The sequence below is a fragment of the Centruroides vittatus genome, unplaced genomic scaffold (genome assembly GCF_030686945.1).
Source record: "Centruroides vittatus isolate TY-2023 unplaced genomic scaffold, ASM3068694v2 contig_484, whole genome shotgun sequence".
Classification (NCBI taxonomy): domain Eukaryota; kingdom Metazoa; phylum Arthropoda; class Arachnida; order Scorpiones; family Buthidae; genus Centruroides; species Centruroides vittatus.
Genome location: NW_027122274.1, coordinates 3,407,415 through 3,430,654, shown reverse-complemented (window position 1 = coordinate 3,430,654; position 23,240 = coordinate 3,407,415). Strand labels below are relative to the sequence as shown.

The following is a 23,240-nucleotide window of genomic DNA, read 5'->3' as shown; positions in this document are numbered from 1 at the left end:
TAGATATTTTGAATCTATTGAATCTAGCCACAAAGAGAAGACTAATAACTCTCATATGAAAAAAAAACAAATTCTATTTTCTTATGCACAGAAAACTTCCTACAGCTAATCATTGTTTCCCACTGTCATATCATCTCTAATTCTTAAAATACAATATAATTAAAGCACTGAAATGATTATTAAAAATTTTTCAAACAAATATTTCATTTTCATAATTATTATTTTCTTTTTAAAATTACTGTCTTAAAATTATGCAATAATAATAAAAACAATTAGTTGCAATAGTTATTTTAGTTTAGTATTTTAGTTTCATGACTTATATATCTCAAAATTACTAGTTATTCTATTAATTTATAACTTTTAAATAATCACTTAAAATATTTACTTATTTTTTCATTAATATGAAAAATAATCAAATACAAAAAAAAAATTACAATTATAAAAAAAATAATGTTCTGTTATTTGCCAAAATCCTTTAGTAGTAGGACTAATCAGATCACAATTTTAATCACCAAAATATTCTAGAATTTTAGTGAAAAGACTATACTTTAGTAACTAAATACAGGTACTCCTCACTTTACGACCAAGTTCCGTTCCGACGACTACGTCGTTAAGCAAATTGGTTGATAAGCGAGGAGCTTGCACCGAGAATATAAAATCATTGTAAAATTATACAAATTATGCAACAAACTTCAAATTTATTCATAAAAAGACTATTATAGTACGCACAAGCATATTATAGTACGCTTAGTGAGCATGTCACCATTCGCCACTGACCGACACTCGAGATGAGAAAGGGGATTCCTCGAATTGCAGGTTGAAACTCGATTGGTTGTAAGTGCTAGTGGTCATTAAGCAAATAGGTCGTAAAGTGAGGAGTACCTGTATTTAACTTATCTATTTACCAAAAAAATAATTACTCCAAGCTGTAACAAAAACTTAGATGTTGAAAAAAGTGATTCAATTAAAGAAAAAAAACTATCAGTTTAAAATACATATGAATGCATTTATGACATTTAAAATGAAGTACAATTAAAAAAATAAAATTATAAAATTCTGGAGAGGAAAAAAATGAAATAATTATTAACCAAATTTTACTTTTAAATGACATATATATATTATATGAATTATAAATTCTATGTATAATTTTTACCAATTGAATTAGAAAAACTTACCTTTTTTTAGCATATACAGTCCTGAAAAAAGTTTGAGACCACCTAGGTTTTCAAATTTCCCATTAAAATAAACAACATTTACAGATGTCCAGTTAAAGTTTTAAAATAACCAAATACGAAGTGAAAATTTATTTTCATAATTAAGAAACTCAAATACAATAAATTATTCCTTGCATTTTGCCTGGAAAAAAGTTTGAGACCAGGTTCAAAACTTCATATTTCACAACATTCTAAAATACAATAGACATTGTAACCTAATTTGCATACATCCATATTGTGTGTTTTCAATCTTCAGTGAAAATAGGATTTGGTAAAACATTAACAGATGAAGAAAAACATGATATATGTATTTAGGTACTCTGGGAATTCTGAATGTGTCATTGCAGACCTGCTAGGAAAATCAAAGATGGTAGTTCACAATTACTTACAGGACCATCAAAATCAAGACGAAGCTAAATGTTGTGGTAGACCAAAAAACTTTCTGCCAGAAATGACAGATCAATATTAAGAACAGCTACATCCTCAGATGTGTCATCTAGTCAAATTACACTTTCACTGAAACTACAAACAACAATGATATATGTTCTGAAAAAGTCTGAAAATCATGCATATATTAAAAATCAGGCACAGCCAAAACTGACAACTTTTCCCATATGGAAAGGCAGCTGGACTTTGTAATGCATTATGTTGGCCATTAGATTTATGAAATCACACAGCCTTTAGAGCTGAGAAGAAATTTAACCTGGATAACCCTGATGGTATGAGACTATTGGCACAAACCTCATCTTTTATCATGTCGTGTACAAGATGGAGGATCCATGCTGGTATGAACAGCTTTCACTCAGTTAAAATCAGCTATTGCTTTCATTTCACCTTGTTCAAAGACAGTTGATTATCAAGTTGTGTTGAGAAATATTCTTCTATCATTAAAAGATGAAGCAATGGACAAACATTTTATTTTCCAACAGGATAATGCTCCTATTCATAATTCTGCCTCAACAATGACATGCCTGTCTGGCAATAATATCAATGTTTTGCCATGGACACTGTGTAGCCTGGATTTAAACCCAATAGAAAACCTTTGGGGTGATTTGGTAAAAGTGGTTTATGCCAATGAAAAACAATTTAATAATGTTTGTAATCTTAAATAGGCAATTGTGAATAGGCAATTGTGACTGCTTGGGATGAAATTGGTCCTGAAAGGGCTAACAATTCTTACTACATCTCTGACCAATCAATTGATGTTAATCAGGTTAATGATAAACTAAATATTGAACATTGTTTTCCCACTATGTTTTGTTTTTATTGAGCCTTTTTATCCTGGTCTCAAATTTTTTTCCAGGCAAATTGCAAGCAATAATTTGTTGTATTTAAATTTCTTAAACATTAAAATAAATTTTTACTTTATATTTGGTTTATGGTTATTTTAATACCCAAACAACAACACTTTTTCAGGAGATCAGGAAGTTTGAAAAACCCAGGTGGTCTCAAACTTTTTTCCAGGACTGTATTACAAATAAATACAACCTGTATGCTACATATATTTGCCTCTTAAGTCTGGAATTATGGAAATTATGTTGATCTTTGTATCTCTTTTACTGATAAAGCATGGCAGTGAGAAAGAATAAATGAATTCAAGTTATTTTGATGGTGAAGTTGCTGAAGAGTTTAGCTGGCTGCAACCAGACTTTCCATCAAATTAAACATCATAGTCAGTTACACTGACTATGAATTTCCACCTTCAAAATAATTTTTATTCATTCTTTCTTTCTCAGTGTCATGCTTTATCTGTAAAAAAATAAACAAATATTAACATAACTCTTATGATTCCAGATTTATGGCACATCCTGCACACACCCCCTATTTTATTGTTAACTTCAAAAACAGTTCTTTTTAACAGAACTTTATTTAAGAAATACTTAATCCTATATTTTAAAAATAAATGATTTTTTCTTATTAATAACTTACATAATCTATTGAAAGAGCTGAAATATTTAACAAGTTTTATAGAAACATTTAAGTTTCAGTTAATATGTTTAGTAAGGAAACAACATTTAGCATTATTCTTTAAAAAATACACATGTCCTTAATTTGAAAAAAAATCAACATCCTCATTTAGAAAATAAGTATTATACAACTTAATCTTAAAACTTTTACTTTTATACAAAAATTAATTAACTTTTATGTGATGAGAAATATTTCCTAATCAAAATAATTAATCCTAATCTTTAATATAGTTCTAGTTAGAAAGATACACAGTATTACAAATGGGAAAAATAATATTGAAATCACAATTTAAAAAAGTCTGAACAAATATTTATCTCTTGAATTAAAAAGAGATAATGAATTAAAATGAAGAAATGAGTAATTGTATGCATATTCAAAGTTGTAAATGAGACAAGACTATGTACAATTTGAGGAGTCACTTTGCAGATTATAATAAATAGAAAAATGTAGATAAAAACAAATATTCATCAGAAAAGTAACACAAAACATGAAGAAAACTTTATAGAAATTGTTTAATGTATTGTAATATCCTATTATTTTAAACAAACTTGGTGGTCATAGGTAATGCAAGAAAATAAGTGACACAGAAAAGGAACTTTGATGTAATTTATATTTTTCTTTACATATTTCTGTACAATATGCCAAATGCCATGTAACTAATGTAATTTATTAAGCAAATGGAATATGGCTACATATACACAATGCTATTTTCATTAATTAATAATTTAAGGGGTCAAGGTGCTCACCCTCACTTTTGAGAAAACAGAGATTCATAAAGTTATGCAGAATAACAGTGTGTATTATCTGTCAAAAGTGATTGTGATATGAGCTTACATGGCTCAGCAGTAAATCTATATCCTGTTTCTAATAAATGTTAACCATCATCTGTTTTGAGCAATAAGGAGCTAATATACATAAATAAACAATAACATTAATACCCAATACATTCTAACCTACACACCACCAATGCCATAAGATATCAGGCTAGATCTAGTGGTTCTCAAAGTGGGCACTACCACCCCGTGGGCACTAACAAGGGAACTGTCGGAGTGTCATCTAATAGATTTTAATAAAATTTAGTCAATAATTACGTTAAAAGTATACAAACTCTATGACAAATTTCTAGAATTCACTAAAAGTGTTAATCAGAGTTATTAGCAATCAAATGTCGTACTATTTTATAGTGGTTTAACACAAATATGAAAATTTTTAGTAGTGAAAGGGTCGCGGAGGAAGATACAGTAATATCTCGATTTTTGTTGACTTTGGTTTTCGTCATTTTGTGCAAAAAATTTGCCTTGGATTTCGTCGGAGTGCCACATGATCTCGTTGCTAATTTTGCGAAAACAAAGAGCGACCCACGCGTTTTTCTGCTCACAAGTCATCGTGGCGGTGTTTTTTTGCTGTATGAGCATTACTCCGCGCGTCTAGCCAAACAATTCCATTGCTTCCATTCTTTTTAGTTCCATCGTGGGAAGTTTCCAGAGCCAGTAGCCCTTCGAAGAAGGCCAGGAACACGATCGAGTTGAAGGAAATCATTAAAAAATACGTGACTGGCATTAAGATTGCTGAAATCGGTCGCATGTACTGTACGGGAAGTCGGCATCCACGATAAGTTTCGTTGTGGCGAAAAAGGAGGCTAATGTAGCGAAAGGCGTAAATGTGCTAATGAAACAGACCACAAAGAATTGAAGAGGCCGAACAGTTATTAATTTCGATCAATCAGAAACAGTTAGATGGCGATTCTGTTTCGGAGACCATTGTATTAGTTTTTTATACTCATTTTATATTAATTTCTTAATTTTTTTAGTATTAAACACTACGAAAACAGAGGTATCACTGTATTACATTTACAGAGTGGAAGAAGGAATGACTCAAATAGGAAACTCAATAATTCAATAAGGAAACACAAATAAATATTATAAAAGATTAGATATATATACTAGTTTAACAATGAAATTTAATATAAAAGTATTGATAGAATAAATATAAAGAAAACAATCGAAACGTAATAAATAAATACATTTTAATAGATATATTTAAAAGTTATTATATTCACAAATTATTAGATGGGCAACTAGTTACATGATATTTTTCAACAAAGCAAAATAAACAAAGAATCTGTTGGCATCGTGCACATTTAACAAATCGAAGATTTTCGCAATTACTCTCGACACAATTTAAACTGTCAGTGTTTAAAAAAGAAAAACAAACTTGTTTTACATTTAAGAATTGACACCTTTCATTTATGAGTCCAGAAGCGAACCATGCATGTTTAATCAAATTATTAAATATTGGCGCAGATAATTGATGAAGAAGAATCGAATGTAATTTTATAATGCCATTTCTAGTTGTCCAAAACAATTTCATTGAAGAATCATTACAGAATAATTGTATAGCATTTAAAATTTCTTTAGCTAAAAGTTTTAATTGTCTATGAAATCCGACATCTAAAGGTTGGCATATAGACGTACACTTTGGTGGAATAATTAATATTTCGCATGAATTTTGATTTGTAGATGTTTGAAATACTGTATTAAAAATATTAATATTTGTTTGTCCACTCCACGAGTCAATTATTAATAAAGAGTTTTCTGTTATATTTGGAGATAATACGTCTTTTACATAGTTTGTAATAATTGCTGTAGATAATTTGCCAGATGAGCTAGCTGTAACAGTTACGTTTGGGGCATTGAACAGCGATGCTTGAACTCTACGTCCAAAGGTTCCATGAGCCTCTTGTAAGCAAATAAATACATTACCTACAACTTGTCCGTTAGCATTAACTGAATATTGAACAGTGTAGGAATGCGTAACTTTATTACTTGGAGAATGTGCAAATCCAATAGTGTTTTTTTCTCCTTTATATGAAAGTGTTCTTGGTGAAATCATTTCGTATGAAAAACCACACTGATCCGTATTGAATATGAAGTTACGCGAATAAGATGGCAATAAATTTTTTACTGTTGTTTGAAATTGCGCAGCTTTTACTAAAATATCCTTTTCGTTCACTATTTCTGTTTTATTTACAAGTTTTGTAAACTTTCAAGATACTAATCTATATTCTTTTTTAAATTTTGCAACCCAAGAATCACTAGCTGTAAATTTAATTGAACTATTCAGTTGAAGAAATTTCTGTAATGCCCATATTTTTAATTGATTTCCTTTAACAATTTTATAGCTGCCTCGAGCTTCGTCAAACATTTGTTTAGTATGTTCTTTAATGATTTTTAACGTTTCAATTCTATGCTTTCGAGATTTAAATTGTTTTTCCCATTTATATAAATCACTAAAACGTTTTAATTCTTTAGCTCCTTTCCGCTGTAATGTGTGTAATTTCCATTTTGGGTGTTTCTTATGCAAGTTAAGAATTTCTTCTTTTCGTTTTGTTGAGATTATATTCTTATCGAATTTTTCATCATCTGAATATCCTGATTCGCAGTCAGTGTCTGCGTTATCAATTTCTTTCTCTAGAAGCAGACGTGTTATTTTATTATCTGAAATAGGCCTATCTATAATCAAATTATTATTTTCCATCTGACAAAACTCTTCGTCATCTCTACTTACATAACTACTTAAAATATCGCTAAATGTATTAAAAAGCAGTTTGGCTACCTGTTTATCAACGTCTGAAATATTAGGCCTACAAATATTTTCTGTAGGCCAAACATTATCACATAAACGTTTAAATTCTGCTATAATGTTTTGCATATTTACATTTAATTCTCCCATTTTCGAAAACTACAATTCATTCATAAATGTAATAGCGCCGTCTTCCTCCGCGACCGTTTCACTACTAAAAATTTGCATATTCGTGTTAACACTTTTAGTAAACATTACAAATTTGATATAGAGTTTGTATACTTTTAACGTAATTAAACTAAATTTTATTAATTCTTCTCCCATTTCCGAAAATTCCAGCATTTATTCTAAATGTAATATCGCTGTCTTCCTCCGCGACCCTTTCACTTCTAAAAATTTGCATATTTGTGTTAAACCACTATAAAATAGTACGACATTTGATTGCTAATAACTCTGATTAACACTTTTAGTGAATTCTAGAAATTTGTCATAGAGTTTGTATACTTTTAACGTAATTATTGACTAAATTTTATTAAAATCTATTAGATGACACTCCGACAGTTCCCTTGTAAGTAAATCTAGGGGGGTGCTGGAGGCAGGGTACTGAACGGTGACCAAAGGCAAAGTTTGGGGTCACTGACGGCCGTTCCCTTTCCTCTGTTAAACAGATAAGAAGAAACATTGCATTTAATGGTTTCCAGATGTTGAGAACAATGTACAGTAAGGGCACAAAGTGTGAGATTCATAGAAAAGTTTTCTTAAGAATATTTCCAATCCTTTCTCACACATGATAAAATAGGTTAGGGGTGTTGGGTATAACTTTATGGAACAAAGGCATGGTAGATCAAAAAAGTTTCGGAATCACTGGGCTAGAAAAAGGCTATAATATTATCTAAATTATTTTAAATTATTTAATTAAATTATAATTATTAATGTTAATAAGAGATAGCACCTAACACCTCACTCTTGTACCAAATTATTTCATAATTAAAATAATAATATAGCTTTTATCTAGGCCGATATCTTATGGCATTGATGGTGTGTGAGCTAATATACATCAAAATGGAAGGAGAAAACAATCAAATGAACAATAGGTTCTCAAAAAATAAATTAGCAAGCTCAATCACATCCTGAAAAGTATCATCATGTTATCACTGGTGACTTCATCAAGCACTGCCAACTCCAAAATTAACTGTAGGGCTTGCTTTACACAGAACACACAAGAAAAAAACTAGAATTACAACTATGGAATACATAATTGAACAGACATTGGGCAGTTGTTTTCGTGGAATGAAAGTATTATTAAATGTAGTTCTTTTGAAATTTCAAGTTGCCTGCTGAAATACTAACTGCAAAACAATGTACAGTCTTTGAAACTTGATGTTATCTGTATTAACTGCAAAGGGCAAAATAAAAACTGGACCCCGATTTTCCTCAACTTTGTGCTGGTGTAATCAGGTAAATGTAAGTAGATCTAACACCACTTTCTTGTTCAGAGCATACAACTGTGTGACAGTGATTTTGAACATACAGAGCTATATTCTCAGAGATACTGCTCTTCTGTATACACTAATAAAGACAAGTCAAATGTTTGTATTAGCATTTAAGATCACAAGAAATTGAATGATATAGTAGTTCAACTTAAAAACTTCAGTGCACTAAGTAATGCAATACCAATAAAAGTGTCACATTAAAAACCTCTCCATTTTCATGTTCCTCCATGTTTCTAATTGACTCAATGGTTCCAAGCATCTACAAATTGGCTACACTTAACACCATGAATTGCTGTTACTCACACAGTGCACTCCCAAGAAACAGGATCACCCTCATTCACATATTTAAATTTGTGATTTACAACCTAAATATTCATCACAAGTTCCTATACACAGTCGAAAATTCGCAAACAATGTCACTTCTGGAATGGATTTCACCAGCACATCAGGATTTTTACAGAAATCTAATTACTCAAGAAGTTACTATAGATCATCATTATCAACCTAAATATGATAGTGATTAATGCTTTGCAAAAATGAGGTGCTATACTGTCATTTCATTGTTCTCTCTAATCATTCATACTGTTAATATTTGCAAATTAACTGTAATCAATCATTGTCATAATATTTAATTGAATGTTACTATGTATACTTATACAGAACATATTTGTTTGCAACATTCATTCATAAACCTTTCGAAATCCAATCCTTAACTTAGTGCAATAAGGTGCTAACCAACAGACATTTCATTTATCAAAATGTGTATATAATTCAGTCTTTTACATTGTAAAAATTTTCCAGAATTACAAATGAAACACAAAATCCAAAACTTCACAATGAAAGCAGTTTCATCATTTAACTCCCAATATTTGGAATTATACTTTTTTAACTTTCAAATGCTTGTATCTCAAAAGTAAGAGCTTAACACCTTATTGCCCCTACATCTTCAATTAATAATAATAATATAATAAATATAAATTACAGGTAAACAGCACATTAGGTGAGAACCTCACAGGTTGCCAGATAGGTTTTCTAAAAAGTAAAGTTGAATTCTTCAAAATGTAGCCCAAATTATTTTTAAATTGACTCAAAAGTATTAAGTCACCCAGAGCCATACAAATTTCAACTGCCAAAATGCTACTGCCAATCTAACAATTCCAAAAACAGCCATATTTTATGAGATAAGGGGGAAAAAAGGATAGTCCATATGTAAGGTGACACTCAAAAAGATGTTACTGTAGAAGCAAAGACAGATTAGAGTTGTTTGTGCTTTGATCTAAATGAATGAGTTAACATATCAGTTTGGACAGAATTTTCACTTCAAATTTTCAAATGGCTCTATTTTAAGCTAACTGAATTCTTTAACATGTAAATCTCTGAGCTGAGACAAACGTACAATTACAAACAAAAAATTTTGAACTAGCCGAGTTCAAATTAACAAGGATTTCCTGTACTTCCTAAACATTCAATGCAAGTACCTTGAAATCATTGCATAGGTCAAGATTTATCATCACTGGTCTAGGTGGACACCAATTTAATAAAATGTGAACTTCAAAATGCAATTTATTTTTCTAGTATACAATTCTTGTCTTAGCTTTAGAGACCTGTGAAAAGTATTTCAAAACAATGTTTTGAAGTTGGCATTGCCAAAGGAAGCGTGGGTTTAATATTTCTTTTTTTTTTTTTTTTTTTTTTTGTTTTTAAGTCAAAAGGTTTCAATTCTATTTCTATCAATATTTCTAAAAACTCAAAATTATTCAAATTACTATCTCTAAAAAAAATCTAAATTTACTAAATTAATAGTTTAGTAAATTTAGATTTTTTGTTACTGATTTAATTGAGAAATGCTAAAATAGTGTTTAGTTTGTCTAAAAGTAAATTATTTTAATATAGTCTCAATCTGATTACCAACACTATTTCAAATGATAATGTCTATCAAGTCTCAGAAAATGTTACTAATTTGTTATTTAATTATCTACTTAGTTTGTGAAATTATTCAAAACCAATCTTTATACAGTGAGAAGGAGTAATTCATCTAGTTCATTTTTTTTTCATTTTACATAACAATACTATAAATTAAGCTTGAGGAAATATAAAATAAGCAAATTTTAATATAATCTAATATATTTAAATAAGTATTCAATAAATTCTATAATAAAATAAAAGTTTTTCATTGAAATTCTCTCTTTTTTGTACATAATAATTACAATGTTCTATCAGAAAAATATTTTAAATTATTCTTCTAATAAACAATAAAAACTTTTATTTTTTATGCATAGTTTACAATAAAAACTGAAAAAGATGGTTAACTTCACCAAAAACAGTATAAATATATTTAAATATTGGATGTTAAAGTTCAAATGATAAAGTTACTTCTATTATGTTATATTAACCTTTGTTTCTGTTAACTTGAGAAATTATGAATTTATAAGACAACTTTTCTCAAATAAAAATATTTTGAATTACAATAAATGAGATAACTGAAGACATAACTCAGTTGGCTACAAAGTGCATAAAAATATAAAATGAGCATATAAATCTGAACACTAAAATATTTTAATATTATAACAGAAATATTGAATTTCTATCGAAACTTATACTATCAACTTCATCGTGTACACAAAGTAACTACTTAATTATATATTCATTATATTCAAACAGCAAACAACAACAACACTGGGATGAAGTAAAAAACCTACTCTATGAACCAATGACCAGTGTGCGATGAAAAAAAAAACAAAAGAGAAAGTCAGATTTGAACGATTCTTCAAATTTTCATAATCCAAATGTTTTATGTTCCATCAGAAATTCCATTTAACACCAGAACAACAACTTGGGAGTTCGAAAACATTAGTGGTGAACTTTCTCTCTCCTTTTTTTTGGTTGCACACCAGGCATTAGTTAATACAGTATGTGTTTTTATACTCAAACATTTACATATTTTTCTTTTTGACTTGTAAATTGAAATTAAAAATACTTATAAATTTAAAATACTTACATCTGATAATGTTTCGAGACTTCTGCTTATATAAAAAGAATCCAACAATTATAATTAATGACAGATTTATAAATATAATGATTGTGATAACAATCATTCCATCATAGCCACAAATCAAAAATGGTTGCTCTGGTTCTGGTAGAGGTGGAGGAGAAGCTGAAATAAACTTGCAGGCTGCTTCACAATCAGAACATGTACAGCTACTTAATCCATATCCAGGTGATTCATCACAACTAAAATAAAGAATGTACTATATTAATTGTAATTGTTAATTACATTATAAAATTTACTGAATCAAATTATCATTTTGTCCAATATTCTTGAATATTGAAATTTAACTAAACTTTAGAAATTATTAAAATGGCTTTAAAAAGTTTAAGACAAGACAAAAAATATGAAAAATTGTTTTCTGATGTTAAAATAGCAATCTTTAAAATGGCTCAAGAATCAATTTTAACTATCAGTTGTTATCTAAGGGGGCAAACTCATCTCTTCTAAGATCTCATTTCTTAGATAGATTTGTATTTTTATGCATTTTACCATGGTGTTCAGGTCAAGGGCTCCACAGTGAAATGCATATAAACATGTATGAGTCACATTAATGTTACATGAAAACTACATATAAAATTTCAAAATGTGTATAACAGGCAAATCTATAATCTAGTATCAATACTGTAATAATCTTTATTTTACAACACATCAGCAATTGCAATCAATCTAGAACTGTCTTTTTTCACTAGACTTGATAGAGTACTTGATCAATTCCACTATATTTGATGATAAGACAATAGCTGTATGTTTGATTGTAAAAATTTGACAAAACTCTTCTTAAACACAATAAAATTGGAGGTAACAGGAGACTACTATAAATACTGCAAAATACTAATATTAATATTTGCAAAATACTGATATTAATATTTCACTCCTAATGTTTATTTACTCTAATCAGCTAATTATTTTTAGCATTTATTAGGTAAAGCGACTGTTTCAGAAAGTTATGCTTTTTAACAAAACTCAAAAAATATGTCCACAAAAACAGTGTTATTGTGTCACTCATGTCATTTAAAAATGAATCTGCCAGTCTTGTTATATCAGGAATTCAGCTAAAAACTATATCAAGTCTGATATTCCTGATAATCTGGAAATATGACATGACCAAATTAATGTTTTATATTATGATTTTTGAATACTAAATGATAATTTTGATTTCATATTTCATGTGTATATGATATGTTTGAATTACCAAATTAAAATAATATAATTTAGTTGTATTAATTGTAGGAAACATGATAATATTCATATATAGAAAACTAAATCCAAATGTATCTAAAAGACCAAAATGCTTGCATATTAAAACAACTGCAAACTAATTTCTTATTCAATCCATAACTCAATCTTAATTAAAGCCAAACAAACTACAAGAATGTCAGATTATATTAAGGCTAATTTTAATAATTACTTAAAGTAATTAACCTTAATATCGTCTGATAATCTGGTGCTTGGCTTTAATCTGAAGTACAATTCAAATTACTACAGACTTCTATTAAGGAGTGTTCAGAAATAAAAATTACTTTTAATTGACACTGTTTTACCAGAACAAATAAAGGTAAAAAGATAAATTTTATTTGTGGAATAGTCCAGACAGTTCAGATTCACTTTTTGCAAAGTAATTGTCTGCATAGATAACCACGATGTCTTATACATCTCAATTTTGCTCAAACTATTGCCATGAACTCCGTGCCCCACTTCTTTCCACTTTCTCCAAATTACTGCTTACACAGAGCCCAAAATCATTCAATAGGATGGGCCTGGAGTACATGGAAAGGCATTGTTTTCATTTTCCACAAACTCAAGCCCAACACCTTGAATGTAGTCAATAACTTTGCAAGCATAATGAGCCATTGCTAGATCTGGCCAGAATACCACATTGAACGAAAAGTCTGGGGACTATCAAGTTCCACTAAAACATGCTCTGTCAGGTGACGAAACTAGCTACATAGGGGCCACTGACAAAATGTTAAATTCCCATATTATAGAACATCAGAAACAGTAGATCATCAATGGAATTAATGAAAAAAATGCTTGACTAAAATTACCAACTACTCTGGGCCCAGACAAAACTATTCAAATGGTGCAACAATCGCAAAGAATTGTTTATTTGGGAGAACCTCTACATAACAGTAATAACACCATAAATCACCCCAACCCTTGAAATCCCAAAATTATGGGTAACATTATCCAAGCAATTCAATCTACAATTTTTAGTTCCCTTTTGCATAATCACTGTTGCTTTAGTTATTGCTCATTATGTAACCTTGGGTAATTTACGTCGCTTGTAATTGCCGTTTTATAATTTTTAGAACACTGTTCTAATTCAAACTTGTTTATATTCCATACACGTACTGCTTATAATTTTTTAAAAAGTGTTCGAAAGCTTAAAATTCAATAGCTGTTGTATTCAATTTTCGCCTGACGATGGTAACTTTATGCTACTGAAAGTACTAGCAAACATTCTCATTTTTAAAGTTTATATTTAAGGCTAATTTTAATAATTACTTAAAGTAATTAACCTTAATATCGTCTGATAATCTGGTGCTTGGCTTTAATCTGAAGTACAATTCAAATTACTACAGACTTCTATTAAGGAGTGTTCAGAAATAAAAATTACTTTTAATTGACACTGTTTTACCAGAACAAATAAAGGTAAAAAGATAAATTTTATTTGTGGAATAGTCCAGACAGTTCAGATTCACTTTTTGCAAAGTAATTGTCTGCTATATTAAATACTTTTTTGGACATTAGTTTTTCCTACAAACCTAATTAATATAGTACATCTGACTTGTTAGTGAAATGGTATAATTTTATTTAAAAAACTTGTTTTGGATCTTCAGGGCAGTATCTATCATCATATAGCACCAATACTTACTCTTTTTTGCACACAGCTGAACATCAACACATTTTCAGCAATTGATTTTTGCTCTATATTCTTGCTCCTGATTGTACTTTGAAGCTGATTCCTTTCTGTGGGCAGTGATGCCTAACTTCATTTTTATGTCATATAGGATACTTACTGCAAAACCAATTTTAGCAGCTGCTGTTCTCAATGATGTCTGACTGTCTCAATGCTATACAAACAGTAAAAGACATTCTTAGTGTATGGGGAAAAGGTTTCTAAACATCACCCCTGTCAAATGTGGTTTTGAAAATTTTGAAATAAAGGATACAAAATGTATGGGGCATCCAAAAGCCATTGACAAAACGAAATTTCAAGAAAAAAAACTGTTAAAAATCAACGAACAACTCGCAAACTTGCAACAAATCTTAATGTTTCACAGACATGATGATTGTGTTCCACATGTACAGTAGAGCATTGATTATCCAAATACTGATCAACTGAAACATCGATTAACCGAAAGCATTCCAATAGGCAAATTCAAATTTCCACTAGGGCTGCAGCACTGCAGTACTCTCCTTCTCCCTGCCAACCTAAACTGTAAGTCTAATGTACTGCTTTATGTAAGGTATGTATTTGTAAGACAGGTGAAACAAAATATATACAGTACAATTGTGTGTAATATATTTTTTTCGTAAATGATCAGTTATCCGAACAACCCCAGTTCCAAATTGTCTCAGATAACCAATGCTCTACTGTATTAAGTAAAAAAACTGAATCAAGTATAATTTTGTCAAAGATAGGCAGCTCTAAGATTTCATTTTATTTTTAAATTAGTGACTCATTTTTATCATAGAAAACTTTTCTTACAAATGACAAAATTAAAATAAATATTTGTTATGAACTGAAAATTTGTTCTAGAAGGTGGTGATTATTTGGTTGAATATCAAGGTACCACTATATTTAATTAATGTGATTTTGATATATGCAGTAGCATCAAAGGATTAATCAACCACATTAATCAAGGGATACCTGTAACAAATGACACAAGCAACCCATATCCCATGAAGTCATAATATGTAACCCCAAGGCCTTAAACAAAATAGTTTTATTTTCCTGTTTTCTGCCTTATGCCATAATGCAATCATAATTAAGCTGATAATCATGAAGATCATTCAAACTAAACTTAATGAGTGAAAAGATAAGAATAAACTATATATTGCTAGTTTGCATATCATTTAGCATATATTATTTTAGTACAGTACCTCGTGTACTGACAGTTATGGAGTACGTTGGCACTCAGCAGGCTTAGAGCTTGTAACTCCATAAGAAAAAATTATTCAGTTTTCTGAAGCTTACGAAGTTCTCTTGCAGCCTGCATCCAGAAAAGGTTGATCACCACTTAATAAAATCATTACTGTATAACCATAAGAGTAACAATATTTTGTAGCTGAAAATTTTCCAAAAAACAATTTCTATTAAACTTTCTAATCTGAGAAATGTTTTCAGGCCTACTAAAAAGTCCAATTTCAGATACAAGAATCACACTTGAAGATTTCAAAGTTTAAAACTAAAGCTAGGCCTTCAACATAGAATTTAAAATAAATAACCAAGCATTAATATAAAACAATTTAGCTACATAACATTCTACTGTTTATAGTTGTGTATCTTTACAGCAATTTTTTTTCAAAATCTCAATTATCCAATGCCTAAAGATTATTGTACAGTACAAGAATTGCACATTATTGATAAGGCTTCCTGTTTGATAAATACTGTACACAAAGCAATTTTAGGTGCAGTACCTTTTTTGAACAGTTATTTATCATATGGAGTTTTTTGGAATAATGATAATGATAATCCTTGCCCTGGGCATGTAGTTTGTGAAGAAACTCTTAGCAATCAGGCCTTGGTACAGAAAGCTGAAGCAGTGTCTTACTTTTGAGCATTCTCATGAATCAACAAAAGGTTTTTTTTTTTTTTACATCTATTAGAGGAGTAAAAGAAAGCAATTGTTAATGTATTTGTGAAACACTGTCAATTGGGATTTCCAGTACTGTAATGTAGTCTACTTTCAAAGTAGAATTAAAAAGAGTGCTCCAAAATTCTAATACCTTTCACAAGGGTACTATAAGCATAGAAAATACTAACCGATTTTTTTGACTGCTTCCATGACTTTGGATTATTCCCCTCATTTTTCCTGATTTCTTTTCACTGACATATACTGCATATTTTAATATCTATCAGCAATAAGTTAAAACTACTTCATGCATTTTTATTCCCTTCTTTTTACATTTCATTACTCAGTGTTTTCATAGCCTTAATTTAATCTGCAATTTTCCAAGTTTGGTTCATAATTCAATTTTTTCCCCTGCTAAATATTACTAAACATCAAACTACTTTTGTATCTCTTCTTCAAGGGCTAACTTTTGTATATGAGATGCATTTCAATAGTGAATTTATATGGAACTAAGTTATGCCTTCCCTATTTGCAATTCCATCATATAACTCTAAATGATATCATATACTTGTTTTAATACTACTAATGATTCTTTTTGTTGATTGTCAATAAACATCTCTTTGTTCACAGAAAATTTCATTCAACATATGAACTCCCATGGGATAGAACAAGCATATACAAATAAACTTATGTAGATTTTGCATTTCCCTTTCATTGAGCAAGTTGGAATAGAGATAATTCATTTGACAAATATGCATTCAGTTAATGCAAAAATGTTAATGTGTATTTGATCATTTGAGACCCACTCTGGGCCAATTCTTTTCTTCCGGCAGTCTAAATTATTTAAATTATTTAATTAAAAATTATAATTATTAAATTTATTAAGAGACGGTGCCTAACGTCTCCCTCTAGTACCAAATGATTTCCCTTGATAAAATTACTTCAGAAAATTGGAATTAATTTCCTGATTTCCCTGACCAATACACATTGTTCCTATCTTCAAATGGAGTCTTCATTCTCGAAAAAGAAGCAAGAAAACTTTGTTAAATTCAACCCAAAAGAATACTAAAAGTTAATTAGCCATCATGCAGCAATTTTCAGATAAGTTATGATTATTCTGTGACAGTGGAAAAAGTTGCTCTCTTAACATGGCACAAAATTGGCATATTTTCATATTTTCAGTAGCCAAGAGATTCATCATCAAGAAAGCAAAAAAAAATGGATGTACTGTTAGAGGTATTCTACAATCAGATACAGAAACTGATAACACAGTAAACAAGAGGGGGAAATGAATTTCTGACTTGACATCAGAAGAGATGACAAAAGGGTTTTGCTAAATGCTACAAAAATTTATGAAATCAGACATCTGGAATTTTTGAATTTAGAAGGAGAATAGGTCTTACAAGTTATCCAGAACAGAAAATAATTTTCAAATTTCTAATTAGATTAAATTTCTTAACTAACAGATTAAGCATTCTGAAGAGCTTTCAACTCAAATTCTTAATATTAAAAGTTTGGAAACAATGAATTCCTTTGAATTCCATAGAAATTTATTGTCACATGAAAGTGTAGATGCAACACATCATCAATAAACTGCAATAAGTATTCTAAGAATTTAAGTCCTGTAATATTGGCTAAGGTACCTTCTAAATAAATACTTTTAATCTGCATTTTCCAAGAATTAGCTGTCTCTCACTCCATCATAATCATATCATATCATTCCAAAACTCAAGAAAAACAAATATCTTTCATTATCAATCTTATATAATCAATATCTTCCTAATTCTTCATTGAAATTATAATTTCATTGGCTAACAGCCTACATTATAGCCATTCTGTGTGCGAGTTAATAAACCAAATAGCATTGTCAAGTTTAAAGCTTTAATTTTTGGTATTCAATAATCTTTTAAACAAAAGTAAATAAGACACTTTGGAATGACACTCCTCAAATGTAAGTAAAAATATATATTGTTAGTTGATTTTAGAATAAATATTTATTTAAATGTTATTTTTATTAGTCATTCAGATAATCATTTATTGTATGCTATGCCTTTCTGCAACATTAATATATATTGAAATACACAAAAAAAATTATAAAAGCAGTAAATGACTTACTTGGTTACATTCTCATCAAAAGGATAATACGTTCTGTCATAAGTTATGGAAGGTTGAACCAAAAATCTGTAATTGATTTGAATTGGAGAAAACCCTCCATTTTCTGGAGTGGAGCCTAAAAATTTGAACCAAGTATCTGGAGCACATTTTTTGCCCTCACTTCCACACATGAGCTCTAAAACAGAAGCTCCAGGCATTAAACCACTAACATCTTTACAAGAATCAAAAGTTTTATATGCAAACCTAGAAAAAAAAGTTTTAATAAATATATTGCTTATTAAATCTATAAATAAAGACATTTAATATAATAGAAATTTTCATTCTTTATCATATCACATTTCATGGAACTATAAGATTCCATGTTTCAATTTATAAAATAAAACATGCAAATAAAAGCTTTACAATATTTTCAATGCTACTGAATATTTAAAAAATAATAATTTTTCAACAGACAGTCTGATTCACACACACACATCTCTGAGCAGGGGGAAAAAATTCTTAGTATTATTGTACTATGCAATATTTCTCAAAAATGTGTTCACCAAGAAGAGCTGCAGTCTTGTTTTTGTATTTTCAATAATGGCAAATGTAAGTGCATTATTAAGTGTTACTAAGTGAGAATGTCTTATAATGAACTTCATAAAATTTGTGCTTTTGGTTCATTTCATTCTGAAAGTACAGCAGCAACTGTAAGAAAAAATTTAGTATTATTACATTTTGATGTTAAATTATGAATTCCTGTGTTTACTTGAAAAGTTTGATATTTCAAAATCATCTCCAGGCTAAGCATAACTTCAAGTAAACAACTTTAACTCTGGAAGATAGTTTGATAAATTCTACATTTTATGTTCTACTTCCTTTATGCAAGCATGTTTGTTAAACTACTCTATTATTCTATTATTACATTTGAAAATGTAATATTTTGGCAATTTGTATTTTAATAAAATCAAAGATTTTTGAAACATGCCAAATTTTAGAAATTCTCTTATTTAAAATTTTTTTAATATTCAGTTTGTCATGTGATAAATAATAAGTATATAACAGAAAATTATTATTTTTTATTAATAGCCTTATACATGACATTCTAACAAAAATATTAAGATGCAAAATTGGACGATTATTCAAACCGATTAATCGGTGAAATGGCCAATACCAATTAATCGAAGAAATGGCCGACATGGCCGATTACTGATTACTTACAGATTAATCAGTGCATCCTTAATCTTTAATTCAATCTTTACATTTAGGGGATTCTTCACATGGTAAAAGCTCATTACCACATGTAAATAACATTGAAAATGATAGTGGCAGTAAAAAGTGATGTCTACAAACAAATATGACAAATCACTAGACTTGATGAAAGCATTATGTGCTAAAATGAGCTAGTTTTCTAGTTTTGACAGAAACAAAAATTATTTTCAAAAATTACATTTCTGTGACAAAAGCAGTGAAATGTCCAATGAAGTGAAAGAGTAATGAAACAGGTAATAAAACAATTAGTGCTCTGAGCTTTGATACTATGCAAGATGACATATTTTGCTGCTTTCATTGACTGTTATAAAAAAATGCAGAATGTTTGGGGGACCTCAGTGACATTATAATAGGTATGTCATTACAAGAAAATAAGTGGAGGAAGATTACAATGTTCTAGTACAATATTTTCTTTAGGATTGTAAGGATAATGATGCAAAAAAATTTTTTAAAATAAATTTTTTTGCATCATTACCCTTACATTTTGTAGCCATGATTGCAAAGTAATTAGAATAAATGAAACTAAGAGAAAGCACTGATATCATGCGGGCAGTGTGTTACAAGCAAGAACTCCAGACAGAAACTGATAAGAGTATTCCCAGTATTTGGTAAGAAACAAAGAAATGAGTTACAGTAATGTTTTTTCAAAATGAAAATGAGAGATTCTGTGCAAGTTCATGCACCTTAAAAAATGACACTGATTTAGCACACAATTAAGAATGTTTATTTTACTTTCCTTTTTTTTTCCATATTGCCAACAACAAACCTGGTTACAATTGGCAAGTCTGCATATATATTTATCATCATCACATGAAATGATTCAATATACATAATTCTCAATTATAATAAATATTGGGTACACTCAAACCTGTTTTTTGTGTGGTTTTTTTGTGCGAGTTTTTTATTTATGCAATTTTTTTGTGCGGTATACCAATTTGATTGAAATTCATATACCGCACAAAAAAAAGACCACACAAAAACATGTTTGAGTGTACACACACAAAAAAAAACACAGAGCCCATTAGCATTTCTAACATTAGCTCTTGAAATTGTTGCCAAATATTTTAATTCTCAAATATCTGATACTCACTGACATCACTGCATCATTAAAAAAAAATGTTTCCTGTCCACTGGCTAACTATTTTTTGACAATTTTCATGCATTTTTTGTTACAAGTAACAAAAAATGCAGTAACAATTCTCAAAAAGATCATAACTAAAAAACTGAATTAGTATTAATGTTTTCAGTTAGTAATTTATTAACTTTTGTTACTTTTGAAAGTTAACAATTCCTTTACTACAAACAATTACAAATCAAAATTAATATACATTAGAGAGTCGTTAATCCGAACCCCAGTAATCCGAATTGCCGGTTATCCGAACGATTTTCAGTCGGACTGTGTCGTGCTGAATCGAACGTTTTTGATACTAGATTTACTTCTAAAGTATAATTTTCATGTTTTTTATATTCTTCAATATATTTATTTTGTTTGTACAAAATAAAGAAATAATTTTTAATGCTACAATAGCCTCAATTATTATTATAAAAATTTTCGTTAGGCTTAAAATCGACGAAAATTCAACACGAAGTAACACGCAACGAAGAAAAATTTGAACATCAGACAGGTTAATATATTTTTTCGTACATAATCAGTTATCCGAACAAATCACTAATCCGAACACCCCAGTCCCCAATTGATTCGGATTAACGACTCTCTACTGTATTTCAACTTAAAATTTAGAAGAAAGCATCAGTGTCAGAAGCATATATTGCTAGGGCAATGGTCTGCATTTTGTTTTGTACATCATATTTATGTTCTGCCAGCCATTTTTTAAAGGACTTCTTGGTTGAACCGATGTACACTAAATCTGCAAAAATCTGTCATCTCTGGTGTTGTAGGTGTTAATGGCATCTTTGCCATTTCTTAATAACTTATAAACTGATGGGTTATATCTGTATGTTATAGCCAACTCTCTACTAGTAGCAATTTCTTTGTATAAAGCCTTTAATCCCTGGTTGTAATCAATTAATACACAGGGTGATTCAAAAATCACACAAATTTTAAAAAATTAATAACTTGCAAACTGTTTATAGTAAGATGATGCGGTTTTCACAGAAATGCTTAGAAAGAAGTGGGATTTTTTTGTGTAATAAAATTTCAGTACCAAAATAGTTACATTTCTTGTCATAGATGGCACTGTAAGAAACATTGGTAAATTTGTTAAATTAAGAATAAAAAAATAAAAATATTCTTATTGTAAGCTCTAGTAACAACTACACAAATTATGTAATCTTATCAAGTGCCATCTATGGCAAGAAATGTAACTATTTTGGTACTAAAATTTTTATTACACAAAAAAAAAATCCTACTTCTTTCTAAGCATTTCTGTGAAAACCACATCATCTTACTATAAACAGTTTGCAAGTTATTAATTTTTTAAAATTTGTGTGACTTTTGAATCACCCTGTATGTGTGCCTATATGTTCCAAATCCAATTTTAACAAGGATGATAGTAAGGAAGTGGTGTGATTATTCATTCTTTTAATATAGTTCTCTGCTAAACCTTGCACCACTGTTCTATGGTAACCATGTACCATTGCTATTTTTTCAATATGTTTTAATTCTTGCAATGTGCTTACAGTATTTGTGCAATGTGTTTGTGCTCTTACTGATTTTAAGTTGGTCAAATGCTCATTTTGTAAGGACTCTGAACATTGGATTGTTTCTCACGGTTTTTCATCATGATTCTCAAACACCACAACAAAAGGAAATTGGTCTTAATGTTTTTGGTTGATATCTATCTGGCAAAAGTTTTTTACAATTGTTAGTAAGCAGTAAAATTACTGATTCGTAAATTAAAACAGTTACAGCTTAACTTCAGCAAGCCAGTCTCATTAGATGCGCCCTTCACACTGATCAAATCAAGATTCTAGAAGCCCAGATTCTAGAATCTTGAAATCTTTAAATTCGAACTAAAAGGGGAATGTATCAATTTTGAAGAGGAGGCAAATGTCTCACATGCTTGGCAGTCCTTTTTCAATGATGCTGACAACATTAATAAAAAATAAGAAATCAATTAATTCATTTAGGATTTAAAAATTAATGAATACATTTGTTACATGTTAATTTTTAATTTAATGTTATCATCTATGTGTGATTTTTTTTGTATACTTTGTATACTTTTTTTTGTATTCCAATATTTACTGTTCTGACGATTTTAAAATATGTAAATTCAATCATTTAGCATTCTATCAAACATTTTTGATCTGATGCAGATCCTATTAGAATTGAAAACATTTGTCATAACATATTTATATTATATTTGCAGGTACATTTTGAAGGTTTTGTTTGTGTTATTTACTGTTGTTTAATGATTTAGAGAAAACTAAAAATGTTTAACATTTCTTTAGTGTTATCAATAATATTGATTATGTACAATTTCTCCCTAATTTTCCTTATACCATATTTTCACAGATTGTCCAGCATGTCAGTCTATCCAGGGAGACCACAAAATCAGATATTTCAATACAGTAAAAACCAGCTTGTCTGTTTTATCCCAGGGAATACCAACATGCCAGTTTAAGTGAGGTTTGTACATTCTTTTCTAGAAGACACATGAAAAAAAACAAACAAGTTTTTATTCCAAAACTGAAACTTAGAATTACATCAAAACTTACAATTATATATTTCATTTATTCGTTTTGTCTTCTTTCTAATGACGTAAAATATTCATGAAATTCCGAAAATGCTTTTTTTACATTTATTTTA

General features: G+C 29.4%; 1 protein-coding gene across 2 annotated transcripts in view; it reads right to left on the bottom strand.

Moving 5' to 3' along the window:
• LOC136978041 (NPC intracellular cholesterol transporter 1-like) overlaps positions 1 to 23,240 on the bottom strand; it is a 67,272-nt gene that overhangs the window by 12,344 nt on the left and 31,688 nt on the right. For both annotated transcript variants that reach the window (XM_067273686.1, XM_067273687.1), the window contains exons 4-5: positions 18,221 to 18,463; positions 11,256 to 11,488 (exon numbers count right to left, since the gene is read on the bottom strand). In XM_067273686.1, the coding sequence (XP_067129787.1) occupies positions 11,256 to 11,488; positions 18,221 to 18,463 (476 nt within the window). The remainder of the gene's footprint in view (positions 1 to 11,255; positions 11,489 to 18,220; positions 18,464 to 23,240) is intronic.